Source organism: Podarcis gaigeae (assembly GCF_964106915.1).
Source record: "Podarcis gaigeae genome assembly, chromosome: 6".
Lineage (NCBI taxonomy): Eukaryota > Metazoa > Chordata > Lepidosauria > Squamata > Lacertidae > Podarcis > Podarcis gaigeae.
In genome coordinates, this window is record NC_139682.1 from 81,502,106 (window position 1) to 81,530,023 (window position 27,918).

The 27,918-nt window shown below is 41.9% G+C and overlaps 2 protein-coding genes across 6 annotated transcripts in view; one reads left to right on the top strand and one right to left on the bottom strand.

The window, feature by feature from the left end:
- The window catches only part of CRB1 (crumbs cell polarity complex component 1), a 177,381-nt gene that overhangs the window by 145,094 nt on the left and 4,369 nt on the right, over positions 1 to 27,918 (bottom strand). Inside the window, exons 2-6 of the mRNA XM_083745309.1 lie at positions 27,541 to 27,654; positions 18,744 to 18,800; positions 15,727 to 15,856; positions 15,471 to 15,547; positions 1,140 to 1,255 (exon numbers count right to left, since the gene is read on the bottom strand). Coding sequence (XP_083601435.1) covers positions 1,140 to 1,167 — 28 coding nt within the window. The 5' untranslated portion in view covers positions 1,168 to 1,255; positions 15,471 to 15,547; positions 15,727 to 15,856; positions 18,744 to 18,800; positions 27,541 to 27,654. The remainder of the gene's footprint in view (positions 1 to 1,139; positions 1,256 to 15,470; positions 15,548 to 15,726; positions 15,857 to 18,743; positions 18,801 to 27,540; positions 27,655 to 27,918) is intronic.
- ZBTB41 (zinc finger and BTB domain containing 41) lies at positions 10,566 to 27,853 on the top strand. 5 transcript variants are annotated; one of them, XM_083745337.1, is made up of 11 exons: positions 10,566 to 10,672; positions 13,166 to 14,394; positions 16,419 to 16,626; positions 17,958 to 18,024; positions 19,033 to 19,180; positions 19,504 to 19,633; positions 19,896 to 19,991; positions 20,983 to 21,089; positions 21,749 to 21,854; positions 22,411 to 22,499; positions 23,354 to 27,853. In XM_083745337.1, exons 2-11 carry the CDS (start codon positions 13,257 to 13,259, stop codon positions 24,007 to 24,009), a joined length of 2,745 nt encoding a protein of 914 aa, XP_083601463.1. In that variant the 5' UTR covers positions 10,566 to 10,672; positions 13,166 to 13,256; the 3' UTR covers positions 24,010 to 27,853. The 5 variants fall into 5 exon arrangements, with proteins under 5 accessions (XP_083601463.1, XP_083601465.1, XP_083601462.1 ...); XM_083745339.1 differs by having other exon boundaries at positions 13,166 to 14,274; XM_083745336.1 differs by having other exon boundaries at positions 10,657 to 10,916.

Below are 27,918 nucleotides of genomic sequence, written 5' to 3' on the forward strand. Positions count from 1 at the left end.
AGTTTTCGGATGCAGTAAACTCGGAAGTAAATGCTTCAGTTTTCGAACACTTTTTAGAAGTTGAACGTGCCATCCAGCTTCCGTTTTGAGTTTTCTGTGTTGTATTGAGGCTTCCATATTGAGTTTTCGGTTTTTGAATGTTTCGGAACTTGAATGGTCTTCTGGAATGGATTACTTTCGAAAACCAAGATACCACTGTATAATTGCTCCCAATATCCACCCCCCTTCTTTGGAAAGCAGTTGGCAACTGAATCTTTGAGCCTATCAATTCTGTTCACATAATGAAATATATATTTCATTTTGGATATTGGCAAACATTGTTCGATTTTTTTCCTTCTGCTTCTGTGACATCCATAGCCCCCAAATGTTGATACCAAAATTACAAATATTACATGGTTAGATCTGTTTTCCTTTTTATAAAGCAGGAGGCAAATGGGGGCAAGTTCGTGGGGGCCACATCCACCCACAAATCCCCAGTTATGAAAAGTATGAAAAAATTACATTTCTCAACAAGAAAAGCTATACAGTGGTACCTCGCCGTTTACCTTCCCACTGCAGCGGTACCTATTTATCTACTTGAACTGGGCTGCTTTCAAACTGCTAGGTTGGCAGGAGCTGGGACAGAGCAATGGGAGCTCACCCCCATCGCATGGATTCGAACCGCCGACCTTCTGATCTGCAAGGCCAAGAGGTTCAGTGGTTTAGACCACCGCGCCACCCACGTCCCACTTTCTCATTTACCTGGAAGGAACTCCCACTGAGCTTGGCGGGGCTCATACTCGAGTAGGACCGAACTGTTACCCTGTGAAAACTTCCCCCTACTGCCTTTATTGTTGCAGTCTCATCAAACAGCATGTCACGTAGCAACACCGACAAGCATCATTGTCACCGCTTGTCAGGTTAATTTATGTATGCATTGCAGTATTCATCCTAGGACTTGCACATGGTCAGTTAAACCAGGTAAGGGAAGCGGCTGGATTTCAGCTGGGAATTGTGCCTGTTTGTATTTTAACATGTAAAACACCTCCTGGATATCTTTTATGCATTGCAGGCAAAAACAAACAGACTACACTAAGGTACTGTACAGATCCCCCGGGAGCGACAGAACTCAATATAGTGTGTGATTTGGTTATCCTTACCTTTGATGGGTTCTTGCACAAAGAACATGTGTGGGTTTTTTACTTCATAGCGTGTGGTTAATACCACCGGGAAGTGATTCCGCCGTCAGAGACAGATGCCAGGTCAGCTCTCATCGCTGTAGATGAAAATTTTGCTATTAGTATTCTCCACCTTCCTACTAATGAACTGTCTAATCACATCGCGGCTGTCTGTACTGATAATCCTCCCCTGTTGCCAAGGTTGCAAGAGGTTTTCAAAAAGAAAAGAAACAATATTTTTGCAACAAGAGCCTTCTACACGCTCCACATTAAACAGATTGCAGACTTTTTTTTAACCTTTTAGACTCAGGTTCAGCAAGTGGCAGCTCTTGGGGAAAACCTGTCATCCTTGAAGGAGCCGCTTGCTAGTAACTTGCCCATTCAAAGGTAAGTGAGAGTGTGGAGTGAACAGTCATTGTGGTTCTTTGGCATGAGGACTGGACCTTTGGCCCATCACCCACCTTTTCTTTCCCAGAACAACCTCTTCACCGCCTTAGTGAGATAGAATCAGCATGCATTTCCTGTAATAAATGTAGCTTTCTTATTTTTCCTAAACTCAAAGTGTCAGTGTGATTATATCCAGGGCAAAGTATGCTCTTCCAATAGGGATTCAGTATTGAGATCAATTTCTGCTGTGGGTATTAGATAGATAGATATTTAAATTTTCTGTTTTACAATTTAGAATACTCATGTATACGTTAAAATATCAGTGATTTCCCTTCTTCCCTTTCCATGGTTCATTTTACATAGCATAAATCCCTGCATATTTTATATAAACTAAACCATTCAGTATTCCATTATTACTTCCATCAAAACTTACCGGTATTTACACTGTTGAATTTATCTCAATGCTGCCAAGTGTTTTCAAATGTACTCAATCCCCCCCATATATTCAGTAAACATTTTCCAATCTTCTTTAAATGAATGTTGTTCTTGTTCTCTTATTCTATATGTTAGATCCACAAGCTGAGCATATTCCATCAGTTTAAGTTGCCATTCTTCTTTGGTTGGGACTTTGCTCGTTTTCCATTTTTGGGCTAACAAAACACAGACCGCCATAGTGGCATACATACAATTTCTGCTGAGGGTTTTAATGCCAAACGTCAGCAGTCCACAGGTTGCCAACCCAGATCTACTCTGACTTGTAACAGCCCATCAGAGTCTCTGGCAAAAGTCTCTCTCACCCCTTTTCCAAAAGTGGCACATTCCTGGAAGTCTTTCTTTTTAAGTAATTCTCTTGGATCAAAGAAGCTTGTGTGGGAATTAGACTCTAGTGCCCATTTGCAGAGCATGCGGAAGACAGCCCTGGTCCCTTTAATTAGTTCTATTTCCCCCTCCTATAAAAACTTATGCAAGACACTCTCTGTATAAAATTCAAAGAGCAAATAACTTTTACTTAGTTTACTTGCAGATTAAATATACAACACAGGTACTTAAATTGCTAAAATGCTAAAATGTCCCTGGGGCATAAGCCTGGGCAGTGTATATGAAGATCCTCAGCCACCCAGATGACAAGACCCCTGGCCTCACTGATGAGGTCCAAAGGAAAGCAGAGCAACACACTTGGCACCAGCTTGGCTGAATGAATTGCTGGAAGGAGGGGTACAAGGCGCCATTCAAATATCTCAGGGACTCCACTCCGAATTTGTGTAGGGTTTACTCCTCAGCTTTTTCTTCTCTGAAATATATCCCTCAAGGCAGTGGAGATTTAGGATCAGAGTTTTCCTAGATCAGGCATAGGCAAATTCGGCCCTCCAGCTGTTTTGGGACTACAACTCCTATCATCCCTAGCTAACAGGACCAGTGGTCAGGGATGATGGGAGTTGTAGTCCCAAAACAGCTGGAGGGCCAAGTTTGCCTATGCCTGTCCTAGATGGGCTATGTTCCCAGGTTGACAAGCCTCGTCAGCTCATTTCCCTCTACAGCATGTGCAGAAAAAGCCTTATTGAATTCCCTTATTCTAATTGTAAGATTTGGAATTTGGGGTTGTAGATTGTTGTTTGTGTTTGTTTGTGTGTGTGTGTTAAAAGATCACAGCTATCTAAAGTTGCTGGACAAAACACGCTAAACATTAGACAGCATTCTAGATCCTGGACCAATACAGAATAAGCCTCTAAGGGACGTCATGTCATTGTCAAACATTTGTTCAGACAGCGTTCATCTTAATTTTGATGCATTTCTTACATGCTACAGCTTTGTACTAAACTTACTTCTGGAAGATTGTCATGCTAAATTTATGTTCAGAAAGTGTGGATGTGCTCAGAACCTTTAACCACTGATCTGAAATTCTCTATACATTGTTTTCTCCAAATCGTGCTCAATCCAAGCCAGAAAGGTATGCATTATTTAAATTCCCAATGCTGAGGACCTAAGTCAGTGAAAGTGTTTTCTGCTTTGAAGAGGAGAAATAATGAATTGATTCAAATGGCCACATTATGACTACAATGTAGCCTATGGCTGCAACTTGAAGCACAGTTTCCAAGGAGTGAAATCAGTTGGAGTTTACTTCTGAGTAAACATGATTACAATTGCAACACATTCGTTTTAAATTCATAGTTGGCTCACCATAGGTGAAGGTAAAGGTACCCCTGCCCGTACGGGCCAGTCTTGCCAGACTCTGGGGTTGTGCGCCCATCTCACTCAAGAGGCCAGGGGCCAGCGCTGTCCGGAGACACTTCCGGGTCACGTGGCCAGCGTGACATCGCTGCTCTGGCGAGCCAGAGCTGCACACGGAAACGCCGTTTACCTTCCCGCTAGAAAGCGGTCCCTATTTATCTACTTGCACCCGAGGGTGCTTTCGAACTGCTAGGTTGGCAGGCAACTGCTAGGCTCACCATGGGCATTAACAAATTGCACTTAGAATTTTACATTTGTCAGTTGAAAAATAAACCAGGGTTTTGTGTAGGAATTACTGTAATGAAACCAAACCTTAAAAGGCCTGCAAAATGTTGTTTGACTCCCCCATAATTTTGAATTTGTTTTTCTGACAGGTGCAAGAGTGCTAATAAGGTCACTGTACCATTTTCTGAGCGTGAACTAATCGGAAGGAATTTTACAGAATCTAACATCTGCATGCTGAAGTGTGGGACAAAAAGAACAAATCTGAACGCCAATCTCTTGCAGATGTAGATGCAAAAGTTATTATCATAAAAGGGGCTATTATAAAAAATAAATACTTTCTCCCCGTACAGCATAGTCTTTCAGAAAAATCTGAATTTAACATACTAAACCTGTGCACCAAATTACATAAATAATGCAAATCTATAATAATCAGGCAGTTGACTCGGAGATGGTAGCTAGTTTTCTGAAATGCCCACATGAAAATGGAAGAGCTCCGTAGCACAGGGTACTTATCCAGGTAACTATGACAACATGAGGGGCCTGTAGCTTGTACTATCATCAAGCTGCAACTTGACTTTGGGATTTGTGCTCAACCATGATCATTGGTGGAATATCGTTGTAGACAAGATGGTCTGGAGACAAACAAAGAGAGAAGGTGTAGTCCCCCTCTTTTTCACATTTCTATAGGGATTTTGCATGGAGAGGCTGTCCTGTTGGAAAATGATGGCTGGACTAGAGTGCTGAGATGAGCGCCTTACTACCTGTGCACTTCCCTCTTTCATTTTTCTAATACAAAAAATAATAATACCGGATTTGCACCAAAGAGCAGTTTTTTTAAAAAGTGTGTAGCTCCAAGCCACATGATGATTTGGAGTCACTCGAATGAAGGGTTGCTATACATCCTTCACTCCCATTTTTCCTTTCCCATCTGTACCTGCAAGGGCGAATTTTATTTTAATTTTTAACACAGGTGTTTCATGCCCGAAAACGTCTGCACAAAAGCAAAGGCTGCCTCCTTTCCTTGGAGGTGATGGAAAGAAAATGAAAGAAGGCAGTGACACTCCGCAAAATCAAACCACACACGTAAGAAAGCCCATCAGATTGAGAAAATCTGAATTTAGTGGAGGGCAAAGTCTGGACCACCAGGTGGATGAGAACTTTGTTGTGAGGATGCGTACAAAAAACAAAAAACAACAACCCAGAGATGCGGTGTTGTATTCAGCTAACTTGTATTCAGATTAGACCCACTGGAATTAATGGGCCTGCATTGGTGAGGTCTATTAATGTCAATGTGTCTACTCTGAATACAACTTTTAGTGCTTCTTATTAGCTGCCTTGGAAGGTTTTATATGCTTAAAGACAGGATATAAATAATGGGAATAAATAGATATCGCAATGACATTCAAATGCCTTCTTGCTGAAGAAATATGCTGATAAAATAGTCTTGTGAATATTAGAGAGCTATGCTAGTTGCGTTGGCCATAAGGTCATCAGATGCAATTGCACAAAGATCAGCAAGATAAGCCTTACTGTATGCTATGATTTTCCAAGGGAGCCTTTTTAAAAGGAAAGACTCATAGCTGAAAGAGACCTTAGCACATTCAAGAGTTCAAGGATGTTTGGCTTCCAAAGGTGAATTATCACACCAATTTCAATCATGATAATGGATCACTTAGCACTCTAAACGGGTAGGTATTTGTAATAGCAACCTTAAGGGATGTTCAAAGCTCAAATAAATACAGCTTGGAGAAGAATGTAAATTACAGCCACACTATTAATCAGTCTGACTTTGAAACCAGAAAGTCTGCAGAATGTCTTTTGCAGGCAAAAGAAATTTGGTAAGTTTGTTAAGAGATGGTGTAACAAGCATTGAACTGAAAAAAAGAAAAAAGAAAAAAAGAAAAAAGAAACCTCAGAAATTTGGGGTTATTTCTAAATGGCAGGACTGTCCTCGACCATTTTCACATCTGAAGTCAAAATGACACACCTCGAAAAATAATTGTGTGCAACAAAAATAGAAATAGAAATAGAAAAATTAAGTGAGACTATAGAGGAGAGGGGGAAACTGGGAAACAACTTAGAGTGCAATGCCACATTCTGTATGAAAAATGACAACGAATAAAGCAAATATTGATACCCCTTGCCAGTTTGTGTGTGTGTGTGTGTGTAATGAATGATACAGGAAGAGACTGGAGACAGAAATATGGCAGTCCACCCTTTACTTGCTCTTCAAAGTCCCTGCTTCACTCTGGGCAAAAGAGTTGTCACCTGTTTTACTTGCCTCTACTGCTGTGTCTAAGGGACGCGGGTGGCGCTGTGGGTTAAACCACAGAGCCTAGGACTTGCCGATCAGAAGGTCGGTGGTTCGAATCCCTGCGACAGGGTGAGCTCCCGTTGCTCGGTCCCTGCTCCTGCCAACCTAGCAGTTCGAAAGCACGTCAAAGTGCAAGTAGATAAATAGGTACTGCTTCGGCGGGAAGGTAAACGGCGTTTCTGTGCGCTGCTCTGGTTCGCCAGAAGTGGCTTAGTCATGCTGGCCACATGACCCGGAAGCTGTACGCCAGCTCCCTCAGCCAATAAAGCGAGATGAGCGCCGCAACCCCAGAGTCGGTCACGACTGGACCTGATGGGACCCTTTACCTTTTACTGCTGTGTCTAACTGCTACTTGATACTTTGTATAGGATTGCTAATTATAAAAACATAGCTTCAAGCACCACACAGTGGGAGAGCTCAGTTAAACCTGGGAGAGCTGCTATCTTTGTCCATGTGTTTTACAGAATTTTATTCATTAAATTTACATATTTCCCTTCATCTGAGGATCACAAGGTGGTTTACAATATGGAAACAAAAAACACACACCATAATAATAAACGAAAACAATACCTCCCGCCCAAGTTTAAAATCCCATTGATGTTTAATTAGTCAATTAGTCAAAGGCCTAGGAAAGAAGAGGAATGTTTTCACCTGCCGCCTAAAGGTGCATAATGAAGACACCAGGCGAACCTTCCTGGGGAGAGCATGCCACAAATGGGGGGGGGCACTGCAGGAAGGCACGTTCTTGTGTTGACACCCTCTGGACTTCGCATGGAAGAGGCACATGAAGAAGGCATACCCTCCAACATTTCTCCAATGAAAATAGGGATATCCCATTCCATAATGATAATGCAACTATTTATACCCCACACATCTTACCGGGTTGCTCCAGCCACTCTGGGTGGCTTCCAACATACATATAAACATAATAAAACATTGAACGTTAAAAAGAAAAATCCCTATACAGGATTGCCTTCAGATGGCTCGGGGGCCAGATCATTCCATACCTTCTAACTTTTCTCTAGCGAAAATAGGGATGTCCTAAGGAAAAGCAGGACATTCCAGGATCAAATCAGAAACTGAAGCTGTTGTACAAGGGATGACTATTATGACTGGGATGTAATTGAAAACAGTAAGATTTTGGAACGCAGAAACAAAGTAAATCACCAAACAACCAATTCTAGCACACGGGGGGGCCATTAAAATTATTAATAATTTGGTATTTGAATAATTAATATTAGCAATTGTATTATAATTTAGCATTGATATAATGAGGCTATGTAATAATAAAATTTAAGGTCTTAAATATATATAATAAATGTTCATAATTGTACCAACCAAGCACATACATAGATATGTGGAACCACATGTCTGGAGCAGCACAGGAAGACCGCCCTGAAACCATTTTGACTCCCGAACTGACCAAATGTTTTCTCTGCAAGGAGGGAGGGGGTGAGGGAATCTTCCCATTGTCTCAGGAATTGGGTAATCACCATTTCAAGGGAATGGGCAGACGACCAGGAAAGGCAATCAGATAAGGCATTATCAGATAACCTGGCAGACAGGAAAAACAACAACATTCAAAATTACTGTTATAGACTGCCTTTGCTGTGATGTAGGTATGATGTTTGTGGGGGTAGGTTTTGGGTTACACCCCTTCTGTGATGTATGTATGATGTATGAAGGGCTGGTCTTGAGCTCCAGGGAATTTAAACTGTCTATATAAGGGCAGGTACACCTTTGTTCTGGGTCCTCCTCCGTCCTCCTGCGTGTGAGGGGAGCACCCTGTTGCAACAGCTTTAATAAAGATCAGGCTTACTAGCTGCTTTGCTAGTAAGCAAAGTATTCTCTGGCTGGCCTGTTATTTTCTCCTACCAATAGGGAACCCACTTAAGGACTCTATATGGGCTCTTGGATACCCCATAAGGGAAGAAGGGCAGATTTTGTTTACAACAGCTATTATTGGATTATTGTAATTGAAAACTAATTATTATTACTACAGAAACTGGGATGGCTTCTCTAAATCAGGCACATCCCTGGAAAATAGGGACACTTGATCTCAGGGTCCGGGTAGGTTCCTACAGAAAGAGGCAGTCCTTGGCGTATTGCGGTCCTGAGCTATTTGAAGCTAAGGTAAAGGTAAAGGGACACCCGACCGTTAGGTCCTGTTGTGACCAACTCTGGGGTTGCAGCACTCATCTCGCTTTATTGACCAAGGGAGCCGGCGTACAGCTTCCGGGTCATGTGGCCAGCATGACTAAGCCGTTTCTGGCGAACCAGAGCAGCGCACGGAAACGCAATTAGATGGGTCCTCAGAGCAGGAAACAGATATGGAACTGCAATCACCACAAGAGGAGCAATCAGAGGAACAAAAGACCACAAGGCAAGGAAAGGTTGCGTCTTTCAACGTGAAGACATTGACCCGAGTAAGTGGAACGTACAAGAAGTGGAACAGCAAGCAAATTGCATGATTTCAAAAGTCTATCAGGGCCAAATTACATTTAGATTCTGTCTTCTGCCAATGCAAATGGAATTACAAAAAAACCCCAAGGTGATTTTTTTGCCCACCCATGCTTTTCTGCTGTATTGTATAGATATAAAACAATAACGCACAATGATGTATGTTATTAGACTAGCTTTAAAGGTAAAGGTAAAGGGACCCCTGACCATTAGGTCCAGTCGTGACCGACTCTGGGGTTGCGGCGCTCATCTCGCTTTATTGGCCGAGGGAGCCGGCGTACAGCTTCCAGCATGACTAAGCCGCTTCTGGTGAAACCAGAGCAGCGCACGGAAACGCCGTTTACCTTCCCGCCAGAGCGGTACCTATTTATCTACTTGCACTTTGACGTGCTTTCAAACTGCTAGGTTGGCAGGAGCTGGGACCGAGCAACGGGAGCACACCCCGTCGCAGGGATTTGAACCGCCGACCTTCTGATTGGCAAATCCTAGGCTCTGTGGTTTAACCCACAGCGATACCCGCGTCCCTTTCATTTGAAGCTATCTAGGTCATGAAATTAAAAGACACCTGCTTCTTGGGAGGAAAGCAATGACAAACCTAGACAGCATCTTAAAAAACAGAGACATCACCTTGCCAACAAAGGTCTGTATAGTTAAAGCTATGGTTTTCCCAGTAGTGATGTATGGAAGTGAGAGCTGGACCATAAAGAAAGCTGATCGCCAAAGAATTGATGCTTTTGAATTATGGTGCTGGAGGAGACTCTTGAGAGTCCCATGGACTGTAAGAAGATCAAACCTATCCATTCTGAAGGAAATGAGCCCTGAGTGCTCACTGGAAGGACAGATCCTGAAGCTGAGGCTCCAATACTTTGGCCACATCATGAGAAGACTCCCTGGAAAAGACCCTGATGCTGGGAAAGATGGAGGGCACGAGGAGGAGGGGACGATGGAGGATGAGATGGTTGGACAGTGTTCTCGAAGCTACCAGCATGAGTTTGACCAAACTGCGGGAGGAAGTGGAAGACAGGAGTGCCTGGCGTGCTCTGGTCCATGGGGTCACGAAGAGTCGGACACAACTAAACAACAACAGGTCCAAACCAGCACTTTGAATTGGGCCCGGAAACGAATTGGTAGTCCATGCAGTCGGACCAGGATTGGTGTAAGATGCTCAGCTGTTTTGCCTTAAACCGTCTTCAAGGGCAGCCCCACGTACAATGTGTTGCAGTAGTTTAACCTAGAGCTTCCCAGGGCGTGGAGGACAGAAGTTAGGCTATCCCTGACAGGATTGAGGCCACCAGGCCTTTCTCTCACTAAACAGAGCAATAGGACTGGGGATAGTGAGCTGCCTGGAGGTTGAGGACGCCTTAAAGCCTCTACTAACACTGGAAGCAGGAGTGCCAACTTTAACAGGATATTGGGGTGGGGGCAGGTATGCCCCATCCCACATAAACGGGGCCCCCTCAACTATTTTATTGGGGGGCGAATAGTTGGCTCCCACGTCCCCCCCAAACGGATACTTTTGCCACTCATGGCGCCTCATGGAGACCGGAAGCGTCTGTTGAGCGGAGCTCCCGCTTTGGCGCGTTTCCTTTGGTGGGAAGCGACCGCGCGAAAGACACAGACAGACAGAGCCGGCCGCCAATCTCCGCTCGCGCCGACACTGTGGCCCCGCAAGGCTCAACGTAGAACCCGACGTGTACACGCGCGGGCGCTCGGCCCGAGTCCCTAGGGCGTCGCATTTCATTCGCCCGCCCGCCTGCCATTGGCTCCTTTCCTTTGCACCCGCCCCTTCCCACACCACACGCACACGCACGTGCGCTGGGCCCCCGACTGTAAACATGCCGCGACTTCCTCCGTGCGTCTCGACGCACGCCGGAACCCGGAAGTGATGGCGGGGAAAGAGGTGTGTGGAGCGGGTGGGGGCGAGGTGGCTCGAGACTCGCTTGCGCGCGGCGGCGGCGGCGGTCGCCGGGAGGGTGGGGGCTGAGAGGGGTGTGTCCGCGCGCGCTGTCAGCCGTCGCCTTGACCGTTATTCGCTCCCCCCCCCGCTCCTCCCCTTCCCTCAGCGGTGCTTCTTCAGGGGGGTTTCCGAGGGGCGCTGCCCTTGATCTTGGGAAAGGGGTTGAAGGGGGGAAAACTAAGGCCAGGTATGTACTTGTGTGCGTGCGCGCGCGTGTACGTGCTCGCCTCCGATCCGTTACTGGCCGAGCTTTTTTTTTTATTTCTCTGCTGCTGCTGGCGGCTCGTTCCGATCTCCGTGTCGCAGGGGTGGGAATCTCCTTTTTGGGGGTTCACGTGTGAACGTGGCGTCTTAGACACGTGTTGAGCCCGCTGAAGTCGGCGGGAATAGTTAGGAGCAGAGAAGGCTGAGGGGGGTGGGATAAGGAGGACTCAGCAGCTTTCAGACCGCAGGTGGAGATGCTGGTCGCAAATATAATCTTGTGACAACCAAGCGAAATATGGAGCTGTAGAATTGGAAGGTATACCCCAAGGGGTCATCTAGTCTAACCCCCTGCGGTGCAGGAATATGCACGTATGGGGATCAAACCTGTGACCTTGGTGCAGTGGGTCAGGCTGTTAAGCAGAAGGTTGGGGGTGCAAGCTCCCCACAGGCAGGATTCCTGCATTGTAGGGAGGCTGAAGTAGATGACCGAGGAATCCCTTCAAACTACAATTACAGTGGTACCTCGGGTTAGGTACTTAATTCGTTCCAGAAGTCCGTACTTAACCTGAAACCGTTCTTAAATTAACCTGAAGCACCACTTTAGCTAATGGGGCCTCCTGCTGCTGCCGTGCTGCCGGAGCACAATTTCTGCTCTCATCCTGAAGCAAAGTTCTTAACCTGAAGCACTATTTCTGGGTTAGGGGAGTCTGTAACCTGAAGCGTATGTAACCTGAAGGGTATGTAACCCGAGGTACACTGTATAGGATTCTATGAACCAGTGCTTGTGTGTGTGTGTTCACGTATGTAGATCCTACTCTCACTCTGTTGGCTGCCACCAAAAGTAAGCTTTGAATACAGGAGATGATAAAAGTTACGCAGTTTCAAGTGTCACAGCCTTCCCTGCTGTGCCCTTTTGTTGATATCTCCGTTTCGCTCAGGTCTTAAGCGTACCTGTGTGACCTTGCCTGAGCTAAGGATTTAAATAATCCCAGGGTTTGACTAGCCATTACTATCATTATCATTATTATTACCACAGTTGGTATTGATATTCACCCTTCACCGTGGGTGCCATTCACCAGCAGGTGCCAGGGTGCCGTTACAGCAATTAAATTTTAAAACAGTTTAAAGAGATCACAATCGCAGGAATGGGGTGGGCCCTGAAAGCACGCATCTCGGGTGTCAAGGATGAAGGAAAATAGAGTTGAATGTGGAATGAGGCAACCGATACTGGACAGTCATGAAACAGCAGGAAACTGTTGCTTATTTAAATATATCATCATCATATTTTTAGTGCCAGGGTGAGGGAAAAGACAGTTGTGGGATGTTGTTCTGCCACAGTTGCCAAAATAGCCTTGACTTTGGGAGTGGGGAAATGAGGGCTGCCATTTGCTCCTTTTCAGGCAGCAAAATGGGCTGGAGTGGTCCTGAATGTGACAAGGTGTACATGCTACTCTGAATAAGCAAATTTTCATGTTTTCCTGGTGCATTTTTAAATTCAGCCGTTAGGGAAGCATTTTTATAGGTCATTTAAGAACTTGGTATGCAGGACTTAAGCATGTTTAATTTAAAGTAAGGCTGCAATTTGAAGAGCACTCAGTTTGGAGGAAATCTTGTTAAAGTCAGAGTGGTAGGCTCATCTAAGCTTAGTTCCTAGTCAACATGTTTTGTGTTGCTACGTCAAGTGTTGTAAGTACACACAAAGTGAGTTTTTTATATTAAGTAACCAATATTAACAATGTTTATCCACATTTCTCCTCATCATTAACGTATACAGATAATTGGTTTCTGTTACTGTGCAATCATAACTCTGTTTAATCAGAAGTAAGTTTTATTTGATTGAGTGGCACGTATATCAGGGTAAGTGGTGTTAGAATTGCAGCCTGCCTTATGTATGGAATATACTTTAGTTAATAAAATATCTCCATATGTGTGCAAACAACCATCTCTTATTCTAACATAGTTGTGGAAATATGAAAAATCACCACTTAAAGACCACTTAACATAGCTCTTGTGTAAAGGTTTATGTAAGTGTACCTCTTGTAGAATCTTTCAGACTAAAAGTTACATTTTGGTCTCTAGAATATGTGTGGGTGGTGACTGGCTTTGAGGGGGCAATAAATATATTTGCAAACGTATTACTACCTGCTCAAAAGTAACTTAATTCCTCTTGAGAAATTACATGTGCCTGGGTTTCAAACAAAAAAATTGTTTAAATTGTTTGTTTTTTTACAGATTATAATTTCAGATATTACTGAAGCAACAATCTGTTTGAGAGACTTTGGGTTACATATGAAGTTCCTGATTTTAAAGTGGCACAACTGCAATGAAGAAAAGGAGAAAGCTCACTGCAAATTTAGATGACAAAAAACATCTTGATCATCGGAGGGAATCTTCATATAAGATTCCTGTTGCAGATTCTGTGCAGAAAGTTACTGCTGGTTCTGCAGGAGTAGCTGCTGCAGACCAGCTTGAGTATTCTAAAGATCTCCCACCATCAACAGCTCAAAGAAAGCTTTTGAGCTCCCTGCAGTACAACAGAAATCTACTCAAATATTTAAATGATGACCGACAGAAACAACCATCTTTTTGTGATCTGCTCATAATTGTTGAGGGAAAAGAATTTAGTGCCCACAAGGTAGTAGTTGCTGTTGGGAGTAGTTACTTTCATGCCTACTTGAGCAAAAATCCAAGTACAAATGTTGTTACCTTGGATCATGTAACTCATTCAGTTTTCCGCCATCTACTTGAATTTCTCTATACGTCAGAGTTTTTTGTGTATAAGAATGAAATCCCCTTAGTTTTAGAGGCAGCTAAGTTTTTAGATATTATCGATGCAGTCAAACTGCTGAACGCTGAAAATGTTTCCAGTTTGCAATTTGAAGAGGCGTCGGAGAATGCTTCCCAGGTAGAAACATCCAGTGATCAAACTCCCCAAGCAGCAAGCAATCACCAATGCACTCTGTGCAATCGCAACTTTTGTTACAAGAAATCCTTAGAAAATCACTTGTCCAGAGCACACAAAGCTTCTGCCCGGGAAAAAGAACATGGGCTAAAAATGGTCGAGAGCTCAGATACTTCTACCAGAAGATCACTGCGAAATCGCAAATGTCCGGCTAAGTTTGATCAAAATGAGAATGAAAGTGAAGATGCATCTGATGGCAATTTAAATCAAGCGAGTCCTGGCAAGAAGAATGATGAGTCTAATGACGAGTCTAACAATGAATCTGAAGATAGTGGAAGTGAATATCACACTGATGAAGACAGGCAAGAGGAGGACACAACTGACACCGAGTCTGAAGAGCAAACTGAAAAGGAACGTGATGAAGAAAGACATGAGACAGGTGATCCAGCAGGAAATATTTCTGGAGGCAGTCTTTCCACATATATTCCAGTCATTTTTCAGAACGGTAGCAAAAAATACTTGCAGTGTCCTAAGTGTAATAAAATATTTGATCGAGCAGGTAAGTGGGAATCACATGCTCGATGTGCTTTGCCTCTTAGGTTCAAACAGTTTTGTGCTCTTTGTGATCATTCCTCACACCTCTAAAAGGGCTTATGCCACACTCTGTAAATGCAGGTCTTATATAGAGCATTACAGTTCATATTATTGAGCGAAGTGTGTGGCTGACATCCTTGGAGTAGTAAAAGAAAACTAGAACCTCATGTGTTCTGTATATTGCCATATCCTTTGCGCTAGTATAACAAATACAGCAAGTTATGGTCATGTCGTTTAACTACCTGAACAACCATATTTTGAAATGCATGTGAAAATAACATTAGAAAAAGAACTGTTAGATGTGTAATCCAGAGAATACTTCAGTTTTTCTGGACTTGCTGTTACAGTTCTTTTAAGCACAAGTCATCTTTGAAAAAGACATGTATGTTGTTGTTAGGCATTTGAACACATGTGTGTTAATTATTGCAATTGAGAGTAGCTAACATACCTTCTGTATGATGTTGGACTACAACTTTTGCCAGCCCCAGTCAGCACAACCAGTGATCTGGAAGAATGGGGATTGTTGTCTAGCCATCACCTGGAAGGCAGATCATCACCATTATTGTTGTTGTTGTTGTTGTTGTTACTCTGCCTTTCACCCGACAGGACTCAAGGCAGTTTGAGATAAAAACAAGAATCACTAAAAACAATAATTTAAAACAATTAAATTGATAGAATTAAAACTATATACATATATAAAATCTGTTTAAAACATACAGAAGATAATTACAATAAAAACAGCACAGCACCAGCCCTCTCATTAAAAGCACTCAGTTCCCTGTTAAAGCAATAAGATCTTCACCTGCTGGCAGAAGGATTGGAGAGAGCCAGTCTACTCCAGGGAGGGAATTCCAGAGTCTGGGAGCAGCCACTGAGAAGGCCCTCTCCTGAGTCACCATCAAGCATGCCAGTGAGGGTCTAATAATAATAATAATAATAATAATAATAATAATAATATATTCCTTATACCCCCACCCACCTGACTGGGTTGCCCCAGCCAGTCTGGGTAGCTTCCCACAAGATAACAGCAAAATGTCAAACCTTAAAAACTTTGCAATACAGGGCTGCCTTCAGATGTCCCTGTTCTAAATCATTGGTCTTCATCTGGTGGGCCATGACTTTTACCAGTCGTCGTTGCAACCGAGAGAAAGAGAAGGTCAGATATAGAAAAAGTTTGTTTCCTTGCAACTCTTTTGGGAACACATGACGGTGATGGCTTTATGAACTGAAGCTGCCTCATTCTGGCATGTCTGTTAGTTGCATGGATGCTGAAATTTATGTAATTGTGACAACTCACAAAAGGCCTGCTGAAGTCATCTAAACTCTGGAGGCTGCATGTTCACTCCCACATGGAGGCACCAGTTGATACTGTGATCCTTCCTCTGGCCTTACATGGTGTTAATGCTGATCAGCCATCTGAGCCAGGCCTTAGTTAGTAAAGGTAAAAACAATGTACAACAACACATTTAAATGGGTGAGTTAATCCAGGTTCCGGTAACGTTAAAGACCTCTGTGCTCAGTTTTTACAGCAAGGCATGGTCCAAGGCATGGGATGACTAGACTCTAGCAGAGGAACTGAAACTCATTGGTAGAGTCCCTATAAAGTCTGGGGAAGCACCTTAACAATTTCATTGCCGTGCCAGTTGAGATTGACTGTGGTGAAATTGACATGGTGCGTCAACACACTTTGCATTGTGTTTTAGCTCTTGAGTGAGTTTATTCAGGTTGTGAACTAGTGGTGGTGACAACCACATCTCAAACACTTCTAGGTCAGCTAGCAGAAGGCAGAACAATTTTCCAGTTTAGAGAACGTGTTCCTTTCCAAATGGAAATACTTCCTTGAAGAAGGGCTTCATTTATTTATATAACGCACTATAACCTTGGAAATGCCATCAGAACCTATACTTAATGCGTAGTAGTACTGAATGTTTGCAGGACTAATTGCTGGTTGGGTATCTAATATTTTAACTGGAGTGGTTTGTTTTGTAGGGAAATTTGAGATCCATTCTCGTGTGCACACTGGCGAGAAGCCGTTTCAGTGCGATATCTGTCATCAGCGCTATTCAACCAAATCCAACTTAACTGTACACAGAAAGAAGCACAATGATGAAATTGTATGTCATAAAAAGGAACACAAATGTCCATATTGTAACAAACTGCACGCCACAAAAAAGACCCTAGTAAAGCACTTGAAGAGGCAAGTATGAATGAAATTTCTTATGCTATACTTACATGCTGTGATGATGTGATTTATTTTCAGTACAAGATTATAAAATAGTGTTGACGCAGGAGATTTTATATATAAGCTACCTGATGAAATATATGGCAACCATTTATTTTTTAAAGTCCATGGCATTAAAAATGTGTGTGTTGAGGTGCTCTGCATATTTTATAAAGTGACTGCATTGTTCCATTGCATGGCAAGCGTTTGCATTTTGAGACAATTCAAATGCTTGCCTGTTGTTGATGCTCTGTACATTGAAGGGCTCTTTTCAACACACACACGCACACAAAAACAACAACCCACGAGTGATAGGTGAGGAATCCATATGTATAGCAGTATAGGCTGGTTTCAAATAATGTTTGGGCTAAAGGGCTGGGCATGGAAAGGCCAGCACATGAGAACAATATGTTACAGCTTTGCTAATGCTGTATAGTTGGAATATACAGGGAATATGTTGGGCTGTGCATTGGACATGGACGAAGTCTGAGCTGAATTAGGGTGATTCAGGGGGAATGGGCTTCAACCCAGATTGTCCTGGGCCAGGTTGGGTCAGGCTGCTCAGAGCAATCCAGGGCTATTAAGGGTTGGGGACAGTGTTAGAAACAGATATGAAAGCTAGGAGCTAAATGGTACCTTAAACCTAGGTTGTAGGTGCAACAACAGAATGTCTAGGCACTCTTTTTTATAACAAAAAATCAAAGCTGAAAATGAACGAACTGCAGCTAAAATATTACGTTCATTTTTCATATGGCCTAGTTCCTTCCCCTGCCCACCCACCCCCTAATATTCTTAAGAGGGTCTCTTCTCTAGTCTTCAGAGAGTAGCTGAAGTGGGGAGGCAGAAAAAGGTCCTCCTTTCCTTCCACTCTGCAGTTTTAATCTGAAATCTTAAGGGCAGTACTGCACCCAGAGCTTAGAAACTGCTTGCGCTAATTAAATTCCCTGTCACAAAATTTGCCTAGAACAATGGGAGTTTTGAACACTGGTTGGTGAAGAAGGTTGATGCTCTTCTGCGCAGCGTCTCCTTTCCCATCAGGTCTTTTAAATTATAGTGTGAACAAGCAGTCACAAGGTAGAGGGGTTCACAACATAAAATTACAATATAAAAACACAAAAATCATAATAAAAAATAATATGCAACAACTGCAAATGAGAATATATAAAACATTTTTGCTTTTATGTAGCATGGGGAGTATGTCTGTTGTGGGTACTAATACAGCTTGCTTCTAATATTTCTTTCTGTGCTCAAACATATAATTTCCTTACTCTAGAAATAATTTCTCAATGGATTTTCCCACCCTGCAGATTCCATCCTGAAAAAGTACAGGAATTTCTCTCCAAAAAGAAAAAGAGTGAAGGCTGGAAATGTGATGTAAGTATAACTTTGATTTTATTGGGAAGAAATGGACACATTATTATTATTATTATTATTATTATTATTATTATTATTATTATTATTATTTATTAGATTCATAAACCACCCATCAAAAGACCTTAGCTCAGTTCACAAGATAAAAATACAAAATAAAAGCACAGATAAATAGTTAAAGCAGAAACAACAAAACAATAATCCCCACTACTCTGTCTCAGATTCAGAGAACTGACTATGCATGCAATCAGGCTGTGTGGATTTTCCCTTTCAGCTGCAGTTCTTCATATAACACACTGGTTTCCTTTACTTTCTGGTGCATGTAATAGTGGGGCACAGGGAGCTCCTATGAGGAGGCCCCCCACAAACTCTAGTCTATGGGCAAAAATTCATATTTCATGGCTTTTGATATCTCTTCCCCCACCTTATTTTTTAATGCATAATGCTATTCAAAGTTATCATTATAATAATTTTTTGCATATGTTGGATTGAGACATTCTTAGAAAATGTGATTGGTACATGGCTGTGATTGATGCCCAAGTTCTTAACACCAAATAAAAAAGACCAGTCCTACTTTCTGTTATGCACATTTGTTTGTAATACCGTCCATTGGTATATAGCTGGTTTCATGGCTGCAACGAAGATTTAAAAATAAATGACTTCATGTGGTAGTATTTTCATCTGGTAGCATGATCATGTAAATTCATAGTGAATAGTAGTACCTGCAATTAATCAAGATGCACAGGAATTCTCTCTTCATGCTGAAGATGGGTTAAAACCTGAAAGAATCAGACATGAGTATAGTAGAATAGCCACTAGTCCATATAACATGAGTCACAATGCATTTTCAGAAATATATTCTGGTGGATTCCTCACTGTCTAGGTATTAGCACTTCTGTTGATTAAAAACAGAATAATAGGTTTCTTACATTGAAGACGCTCATGTGTGTACATGGCACATTCTAGTGGATGTTGATAGTTAATGGTTGGTTGGCTGTTCTATCACTTTAGATTTGCAATAAATCTTTCACTCGAAGGCCTCATCTGGAAGAACACATGATTCTACACACACAGGATAAGCCCTTTAAGTGTACATATTGTGAAGAGCACTTTAAATCCCGCTTTGCAAGACTGAAGCATCAAGAAAAGTTCCATCTCGGTAGGAAAATCCCATTCTGCTAGTAAATATTAAATATAAATGCATTTTCTTCAGTGTGTATTTGTAGACATAAATCATCATTCACTAAGCAACTTGTGCAAATCTCTTCCAGGATTGTGTTTCAGTATGTATGTTCAACCTGTTTTTAGTTGCTCAAAATAATACTGCTTCTGCTGTTGAAATACGCCTGAAGGGATTATTAGAAGTGTGTATTTTGCTTGCCAGTTTCATATTCTTGAAGTCTAAAATAATGTGCTTGGCTTTGATGTGATCCTTGTTGCTCAAGTGGAAACAATGTAAATTGCAGTTGTGTTTCTTCCCAGGACCTTTTCCATGTGACATTTGTGGTCGTCAGTTTAATGATACTGGCAATCTGAAGCGCCATATTGAATGTACTCATGGAGGAAAGAGAAAATGGACATGCTTTATTTGTGGGAAATCGGTTAGAGAAAGGTAGGTTGTAATATACATGTGTAAAGAAATGTTTTTGAACTAATTTGTTTCTACACACGAAACTCTTAACTTTTCAGAAGTTTTTGTATGAAAAATAGAAAAAGGTTGACCTAGTACTTTCAGTCTTTTAAGATCTTACTAATGGGAACAGTAGTTCTCCATTCTTCAGAATGTATTGGACTTTATAAGAACTGCAACTATTGATGACTATTGATGAGGCTAGAGTATATATTCTTCAAATATTTCCATTTCTCTCCTCCAGAACAACTTTGAAAGAGCACTTGAGAATCCACAGCGGAGAAAAGCCTCATTTGTGTAGTATTTGTGGGCAGAGTTTTCGTCATGGAAGTTCATACAGGTAACCCATGTCTGTATCATTACTTAGGATTACTGATAGTAGCATAATGTCAGAAATGCTCTGACATTTTGTTTACTCTTGGGCAGAAGTTAGAAAAAGCAGCTGTTGTCGCTTTTTATTTTTTTGCAAAGTTACTTGGAGTTAGGCTGGAAAAGGAGGCAGGGACAGGAGCGTGTTGCCAGCAAGAGACTCTTAGCCACATGAAAAGTTTTTTTTATGTATAATTTTTTTACTGTTTTTTTCCACAATTTTATACATTTTAACACAACAATTTCTAACATTAAAGTACAAGGTTCTTTTGAACCTCCTTCCCTCCCTCCATGGGTTCCATGTTTAAGATTAAATTTGCTGCATCTTTTACCATTGTCCAGCTGTTAAATATCCATAATTATCATTAAAAAAATCCACGTTACAAGTATCATTACATCCCTGCCAGTGATTTTAACCGTTTACAGTGGTCTTTTAAATAAATTACAAATTTGCTCCAGTCTTTAGAAAATACTTGCTCTTACTGGTTTCAGATCTTCCCTGTCAGTTTCGCCATCTCTACATGTTCCATCAGTTTTATCTGCCATTCTTCCTTTCTTGGTACTTCTCCTTCCTTCCATCAAGAGTTTTTTCTTCTAACTGCTGTAACCTCACTTTTGTGTAGCCAGGTGGGCATCTGAGGAAGAGCTCCAAAATAAACGAAGATTAAGCTAGGATAGCAGGTTCAGATCTAACAACAGACCACAGTCAACCTAAGCACAGATTCATAACCCAATTTCAAATCATGGTTTCTGATCATGATTTGTTGGTGACAATGTAGGTTCAGAGATGTAAACAAACTATGATTTAGGGTTGTGTCTAAATGCTGCAAATACCTCATCCCATGCATGCTGAGCTATTGTTTCATCCCAGTTCTAATTACAGGGATTGCTGGCAGGCTGAGCTTTAACAGTGAGCACAAGAGATCCCGTGCAAAGTTAACCTTGTGCATTTATTAATGCAGACTTCATCTGCGGGTCCACCATGACGACAAGCGGTATGAATGTGAAGAATGTGGAAAGACTTTCATTCGTCACGACCATCTGACAAAACACAAAAGGATACACTCAGGTAGACAAATGATGTTGGCTTTTTCATTCAAAGAAACCCTGGTTAGCTCAAAAACAAAAGCCTTTAATCTCCTGCTGGCCTGTAAGTAAAGGTAAAGGTACCCCTGCCCGTACGGGCCAGTCTTGACAGACTCTGGGGTTGTGCGCCCATCTCACTTAAGAGGCCAAGGGCCAGCACTGTCCGCAGACACTTCCGGGTCACGTGGCCAGCGTGACATCGCTGCTCTGGCGAGCCAGAGCTGCACACGGAAACGCCGTTTACCTTCCCGCTGGTAAGCGGTCCCTATTTATCTACTTGCACCCGGAGGTGCTTTCGAACTGCTAGGTTGGCAGGCGCTGGGACCGAGCAGCGGGAGCGCACCCCGCCGCAGGGATTCGAACCGCCGACCTTTCGATCGGCAAGTCCTAGGCGCTGAGGCTTTAACCCACAGCGCCACCTGCGTCCCCCTGCTGGCCTGTAGAAGAGGGGAATGCATGAATTCAAGGCACACCACAGCCCATGCATGCAGGACTAAACCATGCATTTGACTTGACCTGAAAGCGTATGAAAGTGTACATGATTATTTGGCAGTGATCTGAAAGACTAGGTTTTCCTTGTTTGGGTGCCTTCGGTCTTTTTTTATTAACGCTCATTCAGATTGTACTTTTGGCTCTCCGAAGGTGAAAAGGCCCATCAGTGCGAAGAATGTGGAAAATGTTTTGGCCGAAGAGACCACCTCAGTGTTCATTATAAAAGCGTTCATCTTGGAGAAAAGGTGTGGCAAAAGTAAGTTTTCATTTTAATTCTGAAACACATTTGTATGTCCCAGTTTCAGTGTAACAAGAAGGATCCTTGTGCCAGCACACTCCCTTTCTCTGCACACTTGGCTTTAGGGAGACATTGCAGTTTCCCAAACCACCGTTTCCCATCCCATCCAAACTGGGGAACTCTTGTTTTAAATGCTGCTTGGGAAGCAGGATCTTCCCCCCTTTCTAGTTTGTGTTTTAGGCTGCTTTGTGGCTAAAAGGCTTCCAAAGTGGCATGGAGCAATAAAAAAAAATGCTAAAACAAAAAATGACATTAAGCAGCAGTACAAATCAAGAGTACAAATTAGTTTGACCCCAAGATGCTGGTAGTTAAGTCCACAGGGTAAAGTTGCTTTGACATTTTCTGCTTGTTTTCTAAACTAACACATTTATATCTTTCTCCAGGACACAATTTAAAGCAGGGGCAGGGGCGGGAATTAGAATGTTAAACCTATGATTTTGATGTAGTTCATGTATACACTGAAAATATCCATGGATGTGGAGCTTTTTTCTAATACGTTCCATTTTCCTTGAAGGTACAAAGCAACATTTCATCAGTGTGAAGTCTGTAAGAAAGTGTTCAAGGGGAAATCAAGTTTGGAAATGCATTTTAGGACACATTCAGGTAAGCAGTTGTGGACTTTATGCTTTGCTGGATTAGCAAGAATAAATGTGATGTTTCATATTATGGAATTCATAAGAGTAACATTTTGTGGCACATAGTATGCCTTGGCATTTGAATACTAGCTGACAGTTTAGTGTACAGTTTAGTGCATGTTTGTAGGCTCTTCTATCTCAGAATCTCATCTGAAAAGTTAGCACAAGCTAGACTTTGATGCGACTTTCTACATGCCCAAAGTTCTTGATGTTGGAGAGCTGTCATAGAATTGTAGATTTGGAAGGGATCCAATCTAGTCCAATCCCCTTCAGTGCAGGAATATCAACTAAAGTGGTATATTCTAGGAAAAGCTGGACCATGTGATCAGAATTATCAGTTCAGAACTGTTAGCTCTGAGCAGTAGAATAATAAACAAACAAAACAAAATAAAACCCTCCCATCTGGCTGGGTTTCTATATAAATCGTTATGCAAGAAAACAAGATGTCACAGACTAGATTTCTCATAGTCTAATTAGTGGACTATGATGGTTAATTACACAGTCATTTGGGATCATTCTTTACTTTTCATTGGTAGGATATCTTAGCACTAGATATAGATCTACGAAAAGCTTTACAAATGCATTTCCCGAATATTAACATGTTGGCTATTAAAGCAATGGTTTTGTGTGGTTTTTTTTAAAAAAAAACCACAAACAAGAATAAAACTTAAAATCACAACTTTGGTTCCTCCCCCCCATGTGTGCCAAAATATTTAAATTAATAAAACGCCTCTCCATGCAACGAAGAAACTAATAATGCTATGTCCTATTGATATATTAGGAAATATTTACTCTATTTATTCTGACTTTTTTCAAACACAGGTGAAAAGCCGTACAAATGTCAAATTTGCAACCAGTCTTTCAGGATTAAGAAGACGTTAACGAAACATATGGTTATTCATTCGGATGCCCGGCCCTTCAACTGTCAGTATTGCAATGCGACATTTAAACGAAAGGACAAGCTGAAATATCATACCGACCATGTGCACGGAGGAAAGTCTGCCGAAGAATCACTAAGCCCAGTGCCGGAGGAGAAAGTGGTCTCTTTGCCAACCCATTTTGTACCCGATGACAAGGCTTTCCAAAGTGAGTCTAAACCATTTGTGGAACCAGCCAAGGTTTATCAAGCAGAAACCAAAACAATGCTACAGAATGTATCGCCAGACGTGTGTGTACCGCTAACACTGATACCCGTGCAGATACGCGAAACTCAGTCCGATCTTGTAGAACATACCACCCCTGTTTCATCCTCGCCTCACAACCTTCTTTCTTCACAACCTCCTCCAACCGACTACCAGCAAGCGACGGATTTGGCATTTCTAGAAAAATACACACTCACTCCACAGCCTGCAAACATCGTTCATCCAGTCAGACCAGAGCAAATATTGGATCCTAGAGAACAGTCTTATCTTGGAACATTGCTGGGTCTTGATACAGCTCCCTCAGTGCAGAATATTTCAACTAATGAGCATTCGTGATTATGTGTGACAGGCTATTACGACAATAGTCAACCAAGTAATTCACTAGTGCCAGGATTTCTGCTTGCGCAATTGAACTTCTTCTTCTCCCCAAACCTGCTATGGGGGGGTTGAGGGAACCCCCAGATTTAGGAGACACATGGGGAGGGGAGAGGGAGTGGCGTTGCATAGCCCAAAATCCTTGTGCTAGTGGAACTACTTTGTTGGAAATAGCCCTTATATTTCCCTAGTCTTGCTTCTCTGTTTAGCAATCAGAAAGCTCTCAAAGTGGAAAGTTGCCAAGGAAATGAAGTGTCTTTTTAAATGCAGTGGTTCAACATTCAAAATATAATCGTGTGGTTTTTAAATATTGTACAGCTATTTTTAAAACAACTTTCATGAGGTAATCTTATTCGTCAAGAAACCTTAAATGAAATAATTGGGTCATTTATGAATAGCTCTTCACCTTTGCATTATTAATCTGCACCTTTCATATATGAAAAAGGTTTTGGGACGTTCAAAGGTACAAATAACACAAGTTCCTCTTTATATTACAGATCATAAAATTATTTTAACTATTAAAGTTCTGATCTCCCCAGCTTTGCTCTTCCTGCACGAGGAAAACAACACATTTCCAGGTTTAGCATTGCATCCAGGGATTGTGGCTTGTTAGCAATTTGTCATAACGGAAATATAATTCAAATCTGCATGCACACACAGGAGACATAATCGTTCTAAGACACATAGGGCTTTAAAGATCAAACATGGCACTTTTAGTTGGGCAGGGAGAGAATTGGCAGTGATTGCTGTTGCTTTAAGAACCGGTGAAATAAAAGACAGCTGACCCATGCTTTTCAAGGGAATAATTTGAATAAATACCTGTATAGAAAAGTATGCTTCTAGATACTGGTTGTTGAGAATTGCAGGCAGAGGGAGATAGAGCAGTTGTCCTCTGCTCCAGCTTCCTAAGAGCATCTGATTGGCCACTGTGAGAATAGGATACTGGGATGAGATGGACTTCCATCGTGATCCAGTAGGCTGCTCTTAAGTCCGTCCTTCCTTCCTTCTTTCCTTCCTTCCTGGTTTAACTTGAGGCAGTCCTAAGTAAACTTAATTGGAAGTAATGGTATGTTAATCCGTGTGACTTAATTGGAGTAAACATCAGATTAGTCAGACGGTGGCCAGCGTTTTTAGCGTCCAATAACACTAAAAAAATGCTGATAAATCAGTTTCCACTTCTAGTGCTTTTGAGAACTGTTGCGAGACCTATTCTGAGATAGTTGTGGAAAAGACCCAAAATGTATATGAGCGTTGAATATAGAGGTCCTGTGATCCTCCTACAAATCTAGTACTTGTTACCTCATTACAGTATTTTCCTTTGTAAATGAATGTTCTTACATTTAAACAATCGTGGAACCATAGGCTACTTGGGTGCCAGGTAGTTTGTGTTCTTGCCCATGTTTCAGCACTTAAAACAGATGGTTGCTACAAGCTTCTTTATGGTTAGGAAAACTAAGAAGCTTGCTTTGCGAGTTTTTCTATCTTAATTGTTGTCTTCAGAGTACACCAAATGTGCGTGTTAGCTGTTGAATAGTGCTAGAAATATGTAGAGTTGAAAATTTGAACTTTTGGTCCAAAGAGGTACAAGAAACTCCTGGTTTTATGGCTTTTGCCACATTTGCACATATCCTAAGAAAGGTGGGTATGTGTAGCAAGATCAGGAGCAAATACTCAGAGGTACTGCTGTCATGTAAGTATGTTGGATAAGTGAATTAGGTTTGGAGTACATATAATGCGAATTTTTAGGAATGGGGCAAATCATGTAATCTTTTTAAGTATTTTGGCATCATTTTGATACTCTAGAACAGCGATGGCCCTCGAGATATTGCTAGACTACAACTCCCATCCTTGTCCATTGATCATGCTGGCTAGAGCTTATTGCAGTTAACATTTGCGGGAGCCAAAGGTTACCCATCTATGATTAAAAAAAGGAAGCTATACAGCCCTGTGTTTACTAACTGCATTAACTAGAGAGTCTCATGAGCTGGAAGTTTCTTGTTTTTAATTGCTTGTTATTCATTTTTGTTGTGTTTTAACTGACATTTTTGATGCTAAATTACAACTAATTGGACTAGCGTTTGCTCTGTAGCATATTAATTTGGGAACGGTTTCAAATGTGAAGAACACGAGATGGCCCTTAAAAATCTGTTTATACGTATGCTGATGTTGTGAAATTAAAAATGATCATTTTGACTTTGAATCTATAGAATGTTTACCATCACCTCTTCACATCAACGTTCCATGCAATGAAAGTTTTTCCCCCTGAGTGCGCAGGCCGTGTGTCACCCATGTGCGTCTCCTAGGCTCCTAAATCCTGCATTGCCCGTTAAGCAGAGGGGGTCTTTGCTGAACTGACATCTGGGAATGGAGGTGCAGTGGCTATTTGAAATGCAAATGCACGGAGACTGTTCCATGTGATGGAACAGCTACCAAATGCCACCAGAAACTTCAGGAACAAATGAAGGTGGAATAACTGGTATCTACTTATGTAGTACAATAATTTATATCCTGCATTTCAGGATGTAAATGCTTCCTAGGCAGTTTACAGGTAACATTAATGCAACATTAAACTCATCAGGATCTTTGGCAAAGGACAGTTGATGGTAGATTGCCTGGGGGAATTGCCAGGATTATGTAATTCATTTAATATTCCCTGTTGAGGGAGTGAGATACCGCACAATGGGGTGGGGGGTGGGGCGCTGTGAGTTTGCCGATCAGAGGGTCAGCAGTTCAAATCCCTGTGATGGGGTGAGCTCCCGTTGCTCTGTCCCAGCTCCTGCCAAACTAGCAGTTTGAAAGCATGCCAGTGCAAGTAGATAAATAGGTACCACTCCAGCAGGAAGGTAAATGGCGTTTCCGTGTTGCTTCCATCACAGTGTCCCGTTGCACCAGAAGTGGTTAAGTCATGCTGGCCACATGACCTGGAAAGCTGTCTGTGGCCAAATGCTGGCTCCCTCGGCCTGAAAGCGAGATGAGTGCCGCAACCCCATAGTCGCTTTTGATTGGATTTAACCATCCAGAGCTCATTTACCTTTTTACTGCACTACAAATCTGCAACTTATTTATTTAAAGTATTTGTAGGCCACCCATCAGTCAAATATATATATATAAAACAGTGTCACAACCAGTAATCACACAGGAAGCAGAAAGTCTTGCCAGGCACTTCATCCCTCCCCAAAAGCCTGGGCAAAGATAAGACTTTACCTGTTGTGAGAATGAAAATAACTTGGCAGCTGAGCAGGAAGGTACAAAGTCACTGGAGATGACAAATGGAACTGATTCTTGACTTGATTGAGCAGCGTATACCGTAAATCATATTGGGAAATGAGGTGGGAGAAGTTAAGTTTTTCTTACACTACACTAACAGTGCTTGCATTTCAAATGGCTACCTCCAGTTCATGTTGATCAAGCCTGAGACTTTCACATCTGTTAGTCCTTTTCCTCAGTCTATAATTATTTGCACTTCTCTCCCAAATACCCATTTTTCCTCACCTCAGCTTTCTCTGAACCCCAAAGCGCTTGCTGTAGTTCGTCTGCACTGTCCTTTGCTGTGCCCCATGTGTTGCTCCCTTCTTCTCTAGGATACTTTGTGTGTGACTGTTAGATCTATATATATAGAGAGAGAGAGAGAGAAAAGTTTTGCCTTAACTGTTTTTCCTGTAAAAGTGTTTAAACTGATTTATATTGCAATGAAATCAGTCTAACTGCCTGCATATCTCTCAATTTCCCAATCTATTGAAGCATTTGTACAATTCCTTGTTTCTTATATATTTCTAAGTATTTTATAAACAAATTTGAGACACCAGACTTGTAGCTGGTTATTTTGTATGTAGTTTTACATCACTGCAGTGAACAATTAACTGGTTTTAT

Coding starts and splice junctions, on each gene's coding strand:
- ZBTB41 (XM_083745337.1), top strand. CDS start 13,257: ATGAAGAAAAGGAGAAAGCTCACTGCAAATTTAGATGACAAAAAACAT. Junction 14,395..16,418: donor TAAAATATTTGATCGAGCAG/GTAAGTGGGAAT, acceptor TTTGTTTTGTAG/GGAAATTTGAGATCCATTCT. Junction 19,634..19,895: donor GGGAAATCGGTTAGAGAAAG/GTAGGTTGTAAT, acceptor TCTCTCCTCCAG/AACAACTTTGAAAGAGCACT.